This window comes from Equus przewalskii, chromosome 29 (genome assembly GCF_037783145.1).
Source record: "Equus przewalskii isolate Varuska chromosome 29, EquPr2, whole genome shotgun sequence".
Lineage (NCBI taxonomy): Eukaryota > Metazoa > Chordata > Mammalia > Perissodactyla > Equidae > Equus > Equus przewalskii.
The window spans coordinates 25,135,670-25,148,744 of record NC_091859.1 but is presented as its reverse complement, the minus strand read 5'-3'; the positions used below and the strand labels follow the sequence as shown (position 1 = coordinate 25,148,744).

The 13,075-nt window shown below is 38.7% G+C and overlaps 1 protein-coding gene across 6 annotated transcripts in view; it reads right to left on the bottom strand.

Annotated features, from left to right (window-relative positions):
- Positions 1-13,075, bottom strand: part of NR1H4 (nuclear receptor subfamily 1 group H member 4) — a 72,614-nt gene that overhangs the window by 45,211 nt on the left and 14,328 nt on the right. For 4 of the 6 annotated variants that reach the window (XM_070600652.1, XM_008516368.2, XM_008516369.2 and 1 more), the window contains 2 exons: positions 10,141-10,283; positions 9,349-9,483 (listed from right to left, as the gene is read on the bottom strand). In XM_070600652.1, the coding sequence (XP_070456753.1) occupies positions 9,349-9,427 (79 nt within the window). In that variant the 5' untranslated portion in view covers positions 9,428-9,483; positions 10,141-10,283. Of the gene's footprint in view, positions 1-2,023; positions 2,181-9,348; positions 9,484-10,140; positions 10,284-13,075 lie in introns of those variants that run through there. The other 2 variants (XM_008516366.2, XM_008516367.2) reach the window with 1 other exon arrangement.

The window sequence follows — 13,075 nt, the reverse complement described above, 5'->3', positions numbered from 1 at the left end:
GGGCAAAAGACATCTGGGTAGAAAGTCTCCAGTATTTAATAGTTTCTCCAAGGAGTACCATCTAAGGGAACTTTCTGAGATGATGGAAGTGTTCTATACCTACCAATACGACAGCCACTAACCACATGGGATATTGAGCATTTGAAACGTGGCTAGTGATAATGAGGAAATGAATTTTTCATTTTAAATAATTAAAATTTAAAATTAGATAGCTACATGTGCCTAATGACTACAGTATTAGACAGTCCAGCTCTAGGGAGTTTGTGATCAGAACCACTGTGCCCCCAAATGGGAGACTCACGTTCATGACATAAGGACGGCACTTTCCCATGATCTCACAGACAGTTTCTAATGAGCCTGATAAAGGGTCCAGGTTACCAGTTTTTCACCCTGGCACAATGCTGACCATAATAAATGTTTCATGAATGTTTGTTGAAATGTTTCACGAGTGGAAAAATTGCCTCTGTGCCTTTGCTTATTTCCTAGTCCATTGTCTCTTAACTAGATGATATGGCTTCATTTGGGAAGTTGTTTGCTGTTCCTGGTGCCAGGCCTTTGTGATGTTGGTGCCTCTCCCTGGCTTGTCAGCTGATCTCCTCCTCTGGGAGGTCTGTTCCAGAGCCCTTAGGTAGAATTAATCTCTCCTACCCTCTGTACACACTTCTACTGCGGCACTTAGAAGCACATACAATCGTTTCTGTTTGTTTACAGGCTTATCTTCCATGCTGAAGTTGAAGTGGCATGACTTGCTGATTACAAGGGCCCTACTGCTTGGACAAATCTGGATTTAGCTCATCTGCAACACGCTGGGTGTGTGAACTTGGGAAAGACATTGAACTTCTTTACACCTCTGTTCCTTTCTCTATAAAGCTGGAATAATATAGTATCTAGTGAGAGGTTGTAGTAAAGATAAATTAAGAAAAAGTGCCTAGTGCTTGACACAGCATAAACATTGAAGACATTTTTGTTATTGTTGTGGTTAGTCTGTGAACTCTCTGGGGAATATATTATATTTCCTTTTTGTTCATTCCCAGGACCTTGCACAAAGCCTGATACAGTATAAATGTTTAATAAATGTTTGTTATATTGAAATGATGGAAACTTTGCTTCACCAGCCTTCCAACTAATTTCCATTTCTAAACGCACCAGTCACTTCCAAACATCCCGTTTAAACAAAATAGTATGCAGTCAAGTCAACGATCAAAAATATGTTCAGAATTGTGATTGTTATAGAAATTATTGGTTTCTCTTTTAGCTGGAAATTTAAGAAGTAAGATTCTGTTTTGAGAAAAATATTAAAAGAGACAATATTATATTGTCTATGTTTTAATTATAATCTATGTTTTGCTTTTTCAGAGAAAACAAATAGCCTAGGCCTAAAGCTGAGCTCTTTACTCATCCGATTTTCTATAGACCATAGGGAAAAATCTGCTGTGAAACTAGTAAATTAATGTTTCTCAGTGTCTTTTTATTTTTCTCACCACAACCCATAGTTTGAAATACATCTTATATCATGATCCCTGTACACACTTATACATATGTATAAGTAATAAAACAGAATTTGATGAAATAACACTTATCCTTTCTTCTTGAGGTGCGCTCTGACATTTCTATTCTATTCTAGTTTTTAATGCTAATTACAAGCTACAAAATAGATTTCATGACCCTCTTGGATCTGAGATTTGTCATTTTTAAAACACTGTATTAAATAATGTACTTTACAATGTTTTTTCAAGTGCCCACAGGCATCGAAGTTAGAACTACCTAGTGTTTACTTTGAAAGAATGACGCTAATTTTACATAATAGTCAATGAAGAATTGTAGGGAAAATATAGTTAGATTTCATCTCAATGAGATACTCTCCTGCCTAGAACCCTATGAAAATCACCCCACCCAAGTCTTCTGGCTCTGACTGAGCCATCTTTGACCGAGATCTGTTGCTCTAATCTCGAACAAAAGTCCCCCACATTTCCTCAGTCCAGTTGCAGAAGCTTGACCGAGAGCATCTGTGACAGTGTCCTACCTTTAGCGGGCTTCCTGCTCATCATTTCCATGACAAATCCTGACGATGTGCAGCTGTGGCGAGGACTAATTTGAACTGGATTTTCGAACTCCTGAAACTGCGTTACCATTCTTAGCTTATTCACAGCGACTGAAAAGGAGACTAGGTAAGGAGTGACAGAGGCCAGAGGTTGTGTGGTTTACTGATTAACTTCATTACGGAGAAGAATATTTGTAAATGTTTATGAGAAATGTCCCTGATGCCAAATTGCCTAGTAAGCTGGAAACCAGTCTCTTAGATAAACATTTTTGGGGAGCACTTTCCAATTGAAGAACTTTTAGAGGGTAGATTTCTGTTCAGTGTCTCTAAAAGTGGATTTGGGGGTCAAGGGCCACACTGTGAGTCTTGACATTTCTTCCTATCAAAAGGCTTCAGAATGGTATAATTTGCTAATGTCAGGAAGCATTAAAGCATAATGCTTAACAGTGTGAGGCCAATTGATCTGGGTTTATATCCAATGATATGCGTGGAATCGTGTCCCCCCAAATTAGTATGTTGAATTTATAACCCCAAGTACCCCAGCATGTGACATTATTTGGAGACAAGGTCTTTACAGAGGTAATCAAGTTAAACTGAGGTCATTAGGTTGGTTCCTAATCCCATCTGACTGGTGTCCTTATACAAATGGGAAATTTGGATACAGAGGCAGATATGCATAGAGAGAAGAAGATATGAAAAGACACAGGGAAAAGACAGTCATCTATATGCCAAGGAGAGAGGCCAGGAAGAGATCCTTCCCTCACAGCCTTCAGAAGAAACCAACCCCGCTAACACTTTGATTTTGGACTTCTAGCCTCCAGAACGGTGAGGTAATACATTTCTGTTGTTTAAGCCACACAGACTGTGGTGCTTCATTACAGCAACCTTAGCAAACGAATACATCCAGGCTCCCTTGGCACTCACTAGCTCTGTGGGTCACAGACAAATTCCTGAACCATTTTCTGCCTCAATTCCCTCACCTGTAAAATGGGGCTGATAAACACACAGCCTCACAGAGTTATTATGAGGGTTAAACAGAATAAAATTTATAATAATGCTTAGCAAAGTGGGTGGCTACCCACCATCATTATGTTGATGTTATGATTATTCAGCTTTGGATTCACATTGTAGGGCAGCTTGCTTATTGAGTATGAATAATTTCTACAGCATAATTTGGATACCAAGCTTGTGACTGGTGGTTATTTTTTGGAATAGAGGGCTTTAGAATAGGAATCAGTGTGTCCAGAGTTGAGCTCAGGCATAATGCATCCAGGTGCACTATACAACCTTAGGCCATCTCTCAGCTTCCCTGGGCCTCATTTGTCTACATCAACAGATGGTAAAACGTAGATAATAATTCCTGCCCTACTTCCCTCATAGACCTGTGGTGGAGATAAAATGACACAATAACTATGAAAGCAGTTTTAAAAGGCAAAAGTGATCTATATAAACATAATAATCATTGCTAAGACGTTGCTACAGCCTTTACAATTTTATTAGTGTTTCCACATGCATCATCTCATTTGATCCTTACTTGCACCCTTTGAGGAAGGCATTATTTATGATTCCCACTACCTTCTACCCTGTTTTACAGAGTCAGAAGTGCAACTCAGTGAAGTTAAGTGATTTGTCTAAAGTCGGTCAGTTATTAAGGGATAAAGCTAGGACTCTACCCAAGGTCTTCTGACTCAAAACTCTGGTTGAAAAGCTAAGTACACCTGCCCTAATTGCCAGGAAGAGGTAAAGGGTGATGGCCCATGAGTGTATTTCAGTTTGGATTGCTCACTCAAGGGTTACCATTTGCAAAGCTGTTTTCAATCCTCAGTTTACTTCTGACCTCATTTTCCTCTCCTCACAACCCAAGAGCTATCCTTGCCTTAAGAGAATCTTAGGGGGAAGAGCTACCCAAAGTATGTGAACCGGGACAAACTATCTCTGAATTTTATATTTCAAGAATTCTCCACTGAGTTTTTCACTGGTCAAACAAATGGGCCTCTCTGTTGTCCTCTGAAACTTCTATACTAAAAAGGAAATGAGCACGATAATTTAGCTGATCCAAGAAAACTTTGTTGCTGAGTGAAACTCACACAGAATATTCTCATAATAAGATTAACTGAATCCCTTTGCTTCTCTCTCAGTGATGACCAACTACCTCATGTTATTGTTTTTCTAAAAATACATTTTTTCCTTGCAGGCCTGTACTATCTGAAACAGTAGCAACCAGCCATATATGGCTATTTAAGCTTAAATTAATTTAAATTAAATAGAATTAGTTCCTCAGTTACACTAGTTACAATTTAAGTGTTCAATAGCCACATGTGGATAGTGGCTACTGTGTTGGGCAAAGTAGATGTAGAACATTTTCATCATCACGGAAAATCCTATTGGACAGCACTGTTGTAGATGGTACTTGGGAGTAATGTGAATGATACTCCAATCACGGCAAGTGGGGGCATCAGCTATGAAGCCATGAAGAGAGGGAAGTCCCAGAGCAAATACTCACAGTGCTTTTCTGATAATTATCCTTGAGACGAAACTTGACCAACAGACTCAGTGATACAACCTCATTGGAAAGACTTTCTCCACTGAGAAGATGAACAGGAATGTTCTCTTAGCCTGGATCCTTAATCAGCCAATTCTGTTTCCTTGTCCCAATTATATTTTGGTTGCCTCCTTACTACTATCTATGGAACTTTAAGCAGACTATTTAACATCTTTAAATCTCCATTTTCTCACCAGTAAAAGGGGAATAGTAATGGCATCTACCATATAGGGATGTTATGAGAATTAATATTAGTGATAAATAGTTACAGAGTATTTATGATGTGCCAGGCATTCTTCTGAAAACTTTACTAAATAAGGCAAGTAACTTGCAAAAAGTTAAGGAATTTGCCTAAGACCACATATCAGTAAATGGCAGAGATGGGACTGAAAACAGGAAGTCTGCTAACAAATCCAAAATATACTTAGTATGATGACTGACATATAGAAAACGCTCAAGAAATGGTAGCTGGTATTATTATCACAATTCTTTTTATTGTTGTAAATATATAAATTTGCAATCTGATTGTTATAGTCAAACTTTCTCAGCTTGGTTATTCTCAGCACCCCTGACAGCTGTTTCTTAGCCTGCAAAGTTGAGAGCCAGGCCTGGTCGGCAATGGATTCACGCACCAGCTGGCCAATTTGTTGGTTGTTAAAAGTTAAATTGTTGTTAAATTAAAAGTTAAATATCTTTTAATATTTCTTTTCCATCTCCCATTTCTTAACTCCATTAACAAGAGTACCAGATCTGAGATTCCTGGGAGAGCAAAAACCAAAGTCATAATGAAAGAATAAAATCTTGGAGACTGCTTAAATCTGCAGAAGAGATATGAGTAAGAAACAGTAGTGAGAAAATATTTAAATTATGCTAAAACAAAGCTTCATTTTGTCTGAGCCAACGGTATCTTTCTATCTACTGGAAACTTTCAGCTTTGAGTCACCCATCAAGTCAGGACTACATTCACTTGAGTTAAACTCAGCGAGATGGAAAAATACCTGAAATCCAATGTCAGAAATAGTCCACAAAACTGCATTTCAAACCTTTGATTGTATTTTTAAACATCTGGCTGATTCTGTAATGTACGAAAGGCTCTTTTAATTTAAGAAAAAGACGTAAGTAAGAACCAGACTCCAAAGTGAGTATCTTCTCATAAAAATAAAGCTACCCAGAGAAAACGGGCATAAATAGCTGAGAGAAGCATAAAGTAATGAGAAATAGCTAAAGGAAATGGAATAAAAGTGAGTAGGATTATATGGGATATGCCTCCTGCCACTTGCTGGGCCTCATTCAGAATGGGGCTTTGGAAAGCCTGTTAGATACAATAATAAAAGTAATATAAAAATGTGGATTCCATAGCTGTTGTTAGCAATGCTGTAATGCCAAGATAAGATAGAATATGTGTTTCCTTCCTTAGGGTACCCAGAAATTTATTTCCATACTGTTGGGTTTTTGTTGGCTTCTTGAAAATTCTTTGCACTCAACAATGTTAAGATAAAAAGAACTTCCTCCCTCTAATGAGTAGAGTGATGTTTACCATGCTAACAATTTAAGTAATAACAACTACATTTCAAACCCTGGATTAATTATACTGTTTTATGAAGCCTTGAAGTTTACAGAACACTTTCCCACACAGTCATTCAATCCTCCCTACAAGTTGTGGAGTGAGTGTTATTATTATCCCCATTTTATAGGGAAGAAAACTGAAGTTCAGAGAGTCTCAATTGCCCCAGAGACTTCCTTTCTTTCAATTTCATTGCTTATTTCCACTCACATTCAGTGCCTTTTCCCAGTATCGTGGAGCTAAGTGAACCAGGACCCAGTGGGAATATTCAATACGGGAGCATAAGACTGTACCTTTTGATGCTTATTCTGTGCTATTATAAGAATGCTTTTCTATTTACTTAGTTTTTTAAATTCTGTGATTTTTTTTGAGTTCTTAAACCACAGTTTGCTACAAGCATACATAGATTTTCATTAACATGCCACCTCCTACCCTATTCACTACGTCAAACAGTGGGAAGCTGTGGACTTTGTCATTATTACCTTTTATTATGCACTAATTGCACAAAGACCCTGCCTTCTTCATTCATCAGAAAAGCCTTTCTTAAGCCACTAAATTAATCTTTGACCAAGTCTCCTGGCTTGCAGGATCTCCCAAAGGAAAGGAGATTTATCTCTGTTAGGTCACCGTGTCCTTCCATTCTGTGTGCTGCTTGTGGACTGAGTTTCCGATGAGCTAGATTCTCATCTGGATTTGTCAGACGTGTGTGGCACCAGAATAAATTAAAGGACCTCATAGAGGTGACGCCAGCCCTGTCTCTATAATTCCATTCTGTCCAAGCTTCTTTCCTTCTTTTCTACAAGGATCAGCTTAGGAAAACAGCTATAGAACAAATGTGCACCATCCCCCCAACAAATCTTAGCCTTCCTTTGAATATTCTGATTGATGTTGGGGAGAAATCACATTTATAGCATGTGGCAGATCCCTCTGGTGACAGTCACATCCTTGGGCCCACCTCTCATTTCAGCTGTAGCTGTTGCAAATGATCATATGCAAGCTCCGACTCACCTCATGTTGACAGCCTTTCATTTCAAGAGCATGCCTCACATCTTTTTGCTTTCTGCCCAGGACTTCTGCAGTACCATAGGAGGCCACTTGGCCTGATTCCATTGGGAGTAGCAAAAGCACAGCCCAGAAGCGCAGGAGACTTAGTGCCCCCAGAGGCGACCCTCAACTAATGGGAGTCAGAGGCCAGTTGATAACTGCCCTAGTCCCTGGTGCCTCAACGGACAATTCTCTATGCTACTCCCACTGGGATCAAGCTCTCTTTGCCCATAGCAGAGTTCTTCGTAACTCATCTCATGTTGATTTTCCCTCCTTCCCTCTCTCACCACCCCAACCCTTCACTTCTGCTCCCTGAGATCACTTCTAGCATAAACTGCCTGCGCACAAGTCCTTGCTTCACACTCTGCCTTTCAAGGCAACCATTTATAAGGGTGGAGATTCTTCCCCTTCACCTTAAGCAAAGCTTTTAAGAGTGAGGGGTCCACAGCCCTCTCTAGAAGAAACTAAGATGCCTCACTCAAGAAACCTTAAATGAAGTGTTAAGACATTGGATAAGAATGTGATCCAGCAAAGGAGAGATGAGGGAAAAGCAACACTGAAAACAGGAGTTACAGGGCATCCTTAGGAATCATTTTCAGATGTCTCTAACTTAACAGTACCTTCACAACTTTTTCTCTATTACTCACATCTTTTTCACCTCATGGCTGCTGAGATCAACCTTCAACCTGATGTGCTTGCTTGGAGATCTTAACACACAATCGTAAAATTTCAGAGCAGAAAATGGAGTTTTTATGTGAAAAAATAAGCTTAAGTGGAATTTTCCTTAGTCTGTGATATGTACCTACAGTCCGAATTATCCTGTGAGTGCTGATTCATAGAGAAAAAATTAGAAAAATATCTATACACAGATTATATTAAGGACCCATAGCAGGGTAGGCCAGAAGTAAATGGTCAAGTGTCTGGACATGGAGGTAGACATCCTACTGCCCTTGACTGCATCCACAGGATGAAGAAAAGCCAACTGGAAGAAAAGATGCAGCAAGTATGTCCAAGAACTGGCATTTCATAAATAATTACTGCTGCCTTTGGTCTCTCTGAGAGTTACTGATAAACATCTCTTTTTTCCTCTAAACCTATTTTCTCTTTCCCATCTATTATTTGTTACTTGATTCTTACTTATCAAGTGCATACTAGCATTAATAAAATATGTTTCCTTTCCTTAAATGCTCTTATACTGTATGAGGTCAGGTAGACATGCAAATAGGCATGTAATACAAAAAATGACCTGATAAACCATACTCACTAAGGTGCTAAGGACTGGTTGAGAATAGCCTAAGCTACTAATTAATATCTCCAGGGATGTCTGAAACCAAATAGGGGATCATGTCTTAACACATTGAATTTTGTGGAATTTCAAGTGTTTGTATTTTCACTATCGTAGTCTACCGTGGGCTGTATGTTAATGTACAGTGAAAAACTGGGAGCACCCAAGCCTCCCAGCAGGGCCATTAGGGAGAAGGGAATTATTTTAAGAGTGGCAGAAAGCCTCCCTACCCCACCCAAAATATTGCCCCTGATGACTCTTTGCTGATGCTCTAAATTATAGTGAGGTTTTTTTTATAAATGCATAAAGTGGAGCAATATATCATTTTATGGTATCATCTAGTTACAGATCTACTGAAAACAATGTAGTACAATTTGTCCTCAATCAAGCTTAAGTGACTAATCCTGACGCAGTGCCATATGTCCCCCAGCACTGGAAGGATGGTAAAAAGGAGACCTACTGCACAGCTGTAACCTAAGTAACTTCAGCCTTTAATAGGTGTAATATTAAACCACAAGAATCATCATTTCATACTTTAGTGCATGCTATAATAATATTAGAATTAGCCCTACAGCAGGAACCCATTTCTACTCTCAGCTCTGTTAATTATCTAGCCTCATGGCCTTGGACAAGTCACAAAGCTCTCTGAGTCTTGCAGTCCTCATCTATAAAAAAGAAGACCATTAGGTTCAATGAATCCAAGGTCTGACCTACCTCTAACCTTGCATAGTGGCTAACGTTTACTGAGTACTTAGAAGGAACCAGAACATTTTATGGACTCTCTCCTAGACTCATGATCTAGGATTTTTTTCTCACGTATTTCCAAATTACAGTTTCTTTTTACCTATATTCAAATGAACTTGACAACTTACCAAATAAGTTGTCAGAAAGAGAAAATTCATCTGTAGCAGGTAAGTGGGAGTGTTCAATGAGATTCATTTTTGATCCCATCCAAACTTTTCTATTTGAGAACGTGCCTTCGTGATAGTGGTCTTCAAAAAAAAACCCTGAAAGAGAAATAAATAAATAGAGAGTTGGGGGGCGTGGGGGATGGTTGAGAGAGAGAGGGTGGGAGAGAGAAAGCTAATTTACATAAGTTTAAATGGCTCCCTTTGTAGACATTTTGCCATAGCCTGTCTGTATGTATCTGTTTTCAATATTTATCAGTTTTACCCTCCTTTGTACTACAAATGTCCAAGATACATGCTTTCAGAAGAGATACTCTCTAATTTATCTAAGAAAACACCACTTTTTTTCATTTAAATTTCAGCACTTAGGAGATTTGAGCAAGACATGGTGACATTTTGGTTATGTCTTCATTCCTTTTTCATATAGAAAAAACATAAACAAATATAAAGGCCTCGATTAAAAATAGGATGAATCCATGATTTATTATCTTAAACTTTAATTTAAAGTTGAACAGGTCTTTGCAAAGACACAAAAGTGATTTAAGACCACTTCCTGCTGGAATTTTCTTGAGTTGAATAGGCATGATGTCAGTAGATCAAAAACTCAGGAAGTTTTCCCCCAAGATCTTTATTTTTATCTTTTAGGGAAAAATTTCAGAGGCTTGCATTTTCACTCTCATGGTCTACCATGGTCATGTATTTATCTGGGATAAAAAGAAGCTCTGGTAAAAAAAGAAAAATGTTAGTAAATCTCACCAAAATGCCTGAAGTTTCATCCTGAGGAGATGTCCAGAATGAATCCAAGAATCCGGAGAAGCAATGTTCACGTTAGCTATATCTCTAGGTCGTCTTCTCTTCCTTCCTCCTCTCTTTCCTGTCTTCTGGGATGTCTTCTCCTCCTTGAAGAAGTAATTTGAAAGGTCAAGTAATCAAAAGATGTGCTATCAGAACCTCTTCTCCAAGGCTGTTTTCTAAAGATGATTTTCAAACCTTTTTATCCTGTTTCCACCAAGAAATCATTTTGTTTACAAATAAATAACTACTTATATTTGCTACTCAGGAGGAGAATATACAGTTTTTGCTGAACAAATATTTATTTCATTAGAACTTCTCTACTATTTCCATCTGTATTTCTTCCTTTTTCACTTAGCAAAATGCTCTAGCTCAGGAAGAAGTGAGTTTCACATACATTTGCCTGCTGGTAAAGTAGTCCGCTAGACTACGTCTGCTGCATTCATTCATGTGTTCATGCTTTCAACAAACATTTAGTGAGAACTTCTTCTGCACTAAGCTCTGTACCTGGTCTGGAGATAAAATGATGAAAGAAAAAAAAGCATCCATGATCCATGATATCAAGCTTAATTAGGAAGAGAGATGCTAAAATATAATCACACAAAACTACAGATGATTACATATTGTCATGAAAGCTGTTGATAAAGGCAAAGATCAGGATACTCTAATAAATGGTTTGGGTTTGAAAAGTTGTCAAGAGATAGGAAAGTAGCTGAAAGAGGATGTAATTTCAAGGGCAATATTTAAAGATGGACATATTACCAGGCCTCATCTGAATTGATGAGAAGACATCAGAGAGGGAGCGGTCAAAGAAGCAAGAAAGAGAGTCTCCTGTGAAAGGATATAAACTGTGTGCCCTGTGGGAATGCAGACATATCTGGGTCTGTGTGGGAAAACAACAGCATGACCCTACCAAAGACTACTGTCCAGTAAGCCAAGGGGCTTGCTGGGAGAAAACCCACTCTAAAGTCAGAGAGAGCGAAGAACCATGACCTTCACCCCAAAGCAAAGCCTCAGTCATTAGAGGAATGTGTCATTCTCAATGTGGTACAGTGTTTGACCAACCTGTACCAGATCCAAGAGGCCTTTCTGATACCCTGAAGTGAGAAGGGAAAGGGTTAGAAATAAAAATGATGTCTGGAAACATTGAAGTATAAGGTAGACCCTTCCAACAGAAGACAACGAGTAGGAGAAAGCTTATTTCAACTCCACCCTCACCTTCAAACAACTGCGCATATCACAGTGGAACTTTGATCCTAAGAGGACTCAGGGCCTTTCTGGGGCAATTGTGAAACAGCAGCAGCACCCCAGGTATCACCATAACCCTGGAGAAGTGCCCAGCAGAGGAACTGTGACCACTGGTTGGGCACTGCTCTCGCCCATGGACACAAAAAGTAGTGAAAGAAGTGGCAGGAACAGACTTTATTATGAACAAATATGAAGAGCCCCAAGGCACTCCTGAAACACTAGGGTGGGGGACAGGCTGTTAAGGGAAGCTGGAGGTCCTGAGGAATACGCCAGTAAAAGTTGAGTTGTCGCTATTAATGTGACCTCATTCATATTCACAAGCTAATTGAGGACTAGGGGAAATTCAACTTTCAATATGTATATATGAATTGCATATGTAAATATTCAATGTGTACATATTAATGTATATGAATTATGTGTAATAATTCTGTATTTGTTTCTGTATATCATATCATAAATGAGTTGAAAAGGCCTCTAAAATTCAGGCACCTATGGTTCTAGATAGAGTTTCTCCTATCTTTGGAATAGGAAATTCCACAGTTTCCCATAATAATAATTTTCAGGAACCCACAATGTGCAGAGTCAGGAGTTTTTCCTAATATTCAATCCAAACTTATACTCTGTAATTTAAGACCCATTTGCTCTGGTCTTAAAAAAACAGATTTCAGCTCTGTGGCCCCTACTTCAGGCTTCCCTCTGTGTTAACTTTTTCTTATACTTGTCTTTTTTAACCCTCAATCACGGTCATCAAGCTCCCTCATATTTCTGTAGCACATTATGGCTCTCTAATATTTTCCAGGTACATTCATCTTCATTTTGGATTCTGATAGTGTGTTTTCCTCTATATGTTCATATAAATTTGGCATCTTCAATTCAAGTGCCTGGCACACAATAGGCCCTCAAGAAATGTTGGCTCGGTTAAATGATCTCTATTAATTGTTTTTCCTGCTTAGTTTGGCCAAATTCCCTGACATTTTGACATGCTCTTCTTGGAGAAATGGCACAGGATAAGGACTTCATTCTCCCGTTGGCACAAAGGATAATTTATCGCTCTCTCACGCAAATGAAAATCCAATTCCCCTAATTCTATATTATTTGGGTTACCCTTAGCTGGAGACCCACTATGTGGGTGTCCTTGATTAGCTAACAACAGAGCCCTCCAGAATGGAGACAGGTAGCAGAATCTGCTCAAATCAGGTTTGTTGGGTTTATGATTCCTGAAGGGGCTTAAAGAAAAAAAAAACTCTTTAATATTTAAAATCGTAACATAAGCTCATGGTAAGCAATTCAAACAATACACTGAAAAATAAGTCTTCCTTCCTGCTCTGTCACCAATTTCTCTCACCAAAATGCAATTACAATGGCTGGTTCCTTGTGTATCCTTCCAGATACTATGCCTATTCTTAGCAAAGAGAGCCCGTAAACACTATACCTTAAACTGGGGTTTGGAAAACTATCGTCTGCCAGACAAAGCTGGCCCACTGCCTGTTTTTGTACAGGCTTGAAGCTAAGAACGGTTTTACATTTTCAAATGTGTGAAAAAAATCAAAAGAAGGGCAGTTCATAACATGTGAAAAGTATATGAAATTCAAATTTAAATGGTCACATATAAAGTTTTGTCGGCACACAGCCGTACCCACTTGCTTATGGA